Source organism: Verticillium alfalfae, genomic scaffold, assembly GCF_000150825.1.
Source record: "Verticillium alfalfae VaMs.102 supercont1.1 genomic scaffold, whole genome shotgun sequence".
Classification (NCBI taxonomy): domain Eukaryota; kingdom Fungi; phylum Ascomycota; class Sordariomycetes; order Glomerellales; family Plectosphaerellaceae; genus Verticillium; species Verticillium alfalfae.
The window spans coordinates 4,455,000-4,457,749 of record NW_003315038.1 but is presented as its reverse complement, the minus strand read 5'-3'; the positions used below and the strand labels follow the sequence as shown (position 1 = coordinate 4,457,749).

At 53.7% G+C, this 2,750-nt stretch overlaps 2 protein-coding genes across 2 annotated transcripts; both read left to right on the top strand.

Annotated features, from left to right (window-relative positions):
• Window positions 1–283: 283 nt before the first annotated feature.
• Window positions 284–779, top strand: VDBG_01355 (hypothetical protein; the record flags this gene model as incomplete). The annotated part of the gene is made up of 4 exons (XM_003009626.1): window positions 284–304; window positions 401–494; window positions 551–607; window positions 661–779. The coding sequence occupies 4 exons, from the start codon at window positions 284–286 to the stop codon at window positions 777–779; spliced, it is 291 nt and encodes a 96-aa protein (XP_003009672.1).
• Window positions 780–1,430: 651 nt separating this feature from the next.
• VDBG_01354 (alpha-1,2 glucosyltransferase ALG10) lies at window positions 1,431–2,475 on the top strand (the record flags this gene model as incomplete). The annotated part of the gene is made up of 3 exons (XM_003009625.1): window positions 1,431–1,631; window positions 1,674–1,774; window positions 1,812–2,475. 3 exons carry the CDS (start codon window positions 1,431–1,433, stop codon window positions 2,473–2,475), a joined length of 966 nt encoding a protein of 321 aa, XP_003009671.1.
• Between the last annotated feature and the right edge of the window lie 275 nt (window positions 2,476–2,750).

Sequence of the window (2,750 nt, the reverse complement as noted above, 5' to 3'; positions counted from 1 at the left end):
TTTACCCTACCCAGTTCCGAAGCAGTTCGGTCCCAAGTACGTCCAGATCGCGACAGACCTCGAGTTCCATTGTTCCATGCTTCCCGTCCGCGGCGCACGGGCACGTCGCTCTTGCGAAGGGACAGCAGCAGGTGATGCGCAGAACCCAGCGAGACGTGGGCTGACCTCGAACCCAGGTACCACTACAAGCCCAGCGTTGCTGGCCTGAACTTCACCCAGCTCTCCCGAATGTGAGTCCTGACTTTTCCTTCGAATTGCAACGCTCGAATTGCTGCCTACCTGGATGCGGGCTGCTCGCGAGCCTGTTGGCAGACCGACGACACTACGCGACAAGCAGCGACAATCGAGCCTAGCTTTTCGATTCCCTCGACAATCCGGCATAATGCTGACATATATGCAGTGGTGTCAAGCTCGGTGCTTTCGGCGGTGTCGCTCTTTTCGGCGTCATCTTCATTGCCTCCAACGTCCCCAGGCTACGCAGGGACGTTCTCCAGGTGCGTCGCGCTCCCTTTGATCCATCTAGCATTTACGAGGTCTAACATGTTCGCAGAACGTTCCTGTCCTCGGTGGTCTCTTCGTCAAGGAGCCCCTCCCCGCCTCCGACAACGTACGTATTTCGTTTTTCCACATCTGCTGATCCTCGTTGCTAACCACGGGCAGCCTTTCTAAATGTACCACCCACCGACACTGGGCGATGGACGGGATTCGGAGAGCGAGATGCCAAGAGGGAATGCCTTGGTCAAGGCAGTTGTACAACTCTCTGGTTGAATAGATTCTAGACCATTTTGCGATCCGCCTGCTGTGATGCTGTGAAGGGTGTGCCTCGATCCAGTGTCTTGCTTGTGCTCACACCTGGAAGCGTCATAGCTGCAGACCATTTTCACCGTGCTGTTACTTTTTTTTTTACTGTTTGTGAGAAGACTTTCATCACACAGCAACTTGTAGACTGTTCAGGCCCGTCTCTGTTCGAAACGGCGTCCAGTTGATACAAATACAGTGCCGATTTGCCCATAAACGTGCTCACGGTGGATGCTCGCACGGTGACCAAATGAGCATCGCTGGCACCTCGCTCAAGCGCAAAGCTCAAGGTTAGCATCACCAACAGCTGCATCAAGCCGGCACACCCTCTTTCCTTGCGTTATTTCTCATGAGCCACCTCTCGTCCTTCCTTCCTCGGCTCGCTTTGTTGCTTTGACGGTCTTTATAGTGCCCCGCTTGGAAACCACCACATCTACCCTGCTAATCGCGTATGCCCATACTTGCGTATACCTTCACACACGTATCTTTCGTCGCATCTCTGTTACATGCGTACCACGTATTGGAACTATTTATAACCTTCATCTGCATCGGGTCCAAATTCTCTTTCTCTTCCACCACACGCGCGCACCAGGACGAAAGAAGAGCCTGCGTGTCCATCAGCTACCTCCGCAATGACTGTCACCGAGATCCTCGGCTCGACGTCTTTGGTGGCGGCCACCATCCTGTGGCTCCTGTTTGGCAGGAAGTTTAACACAGTTCAGTCGTCGGCTACGAGCGTTATGGCTGCCGGGCTTATGGTCTACGGATGTGCCTCCATGTGGCTCAACCTCGTCAACGCATTCGTCCCGGACCCTTACCTGGTGAGGACAACTGTAAGGCCCCTCGGCAAGAGGTCATAGACTGACATGGATCAGGACGAGTTCTTTCATATCCCGCAGGCGCAGGTCTATTGCAAGAACAAATTCGCCGAATGGGACGATAAGATAACAACTCTCCCGGCTTGTAAGTTCCGTTCGTCTGATAATCATCAGGGCTGCCCCTGACCATCCTAGATACCTCTTGTCGAGGTTCCTCATCTCCTTGGGCGCCCTCATCACCCGAAACACTGTGGAGGAGGCTTGCAAAGCAGGAGACTTGCGCCTCCACAACGCCTTTGCATTGTTCGGCGTCGTCTTCTGCGCCGTCTACTGCCGGCATCACATAGAAGCCCAACACCGGGCCATCAGCGGCCGGCAACCTCTCCAGTCCGTATCGACTTATTCTCTCATGACTGGTGTCAACATTTCGTTATTTCCCGTCCTCTTCTTCTTCTCGGGCCTCTATTACACCGATGTGGTGTCCACGCTCGTCGTCCTCGTCGCCTACGTTAACCATCTGAACCGCGTTGGCCGACCAGCCAACGGAGTGCTCAACGACATATATACAATCACTCTGGGAGTCTCAGCTTTGAGTCTTAGGCAAACCAACATCTTCTGGGTGGTCGTGTATATGGGTGGTCTCGAGGCTGTGCATGCCGTCCGACTGCTCAAACCAAAGGTCGAAGACCAACGGTGCATGTTCAAGCTTACCGAATACCTTGAACATTTTACCCGGCGATCCTCTCTTGGCGACATTCACGATCTCCCGCTGAACCTTGCGTGGCCGCATAGTGAGTCTCAATGCCCTCACACAAATCTGCCGTCTGCTGACTTACAGACCTGTGCTTCTCTGCACTGAGCATCGGCGTTGCGGTCGTATGCAACCCCATGCAAGTCTTGCAATGGGTGTGGCCTCATGTATCCATCATGGCCTGTTCTTATCCTTCATTGCGTGGAACGGCGGCGTCGTTCTTGGTGAGCCGTGCCGTTTTGGTAATATAATTCCTATCAATGTCGTCTCTAACCTGTCTCAGGTGATAAATCCAATCATATCGCGACGATACATCTCCCGCAGATGCTCTATATCTGGCCCTTCTTGCCTTCTTCTCTGCCCCCTCTTCTCCTCGTCTCGCG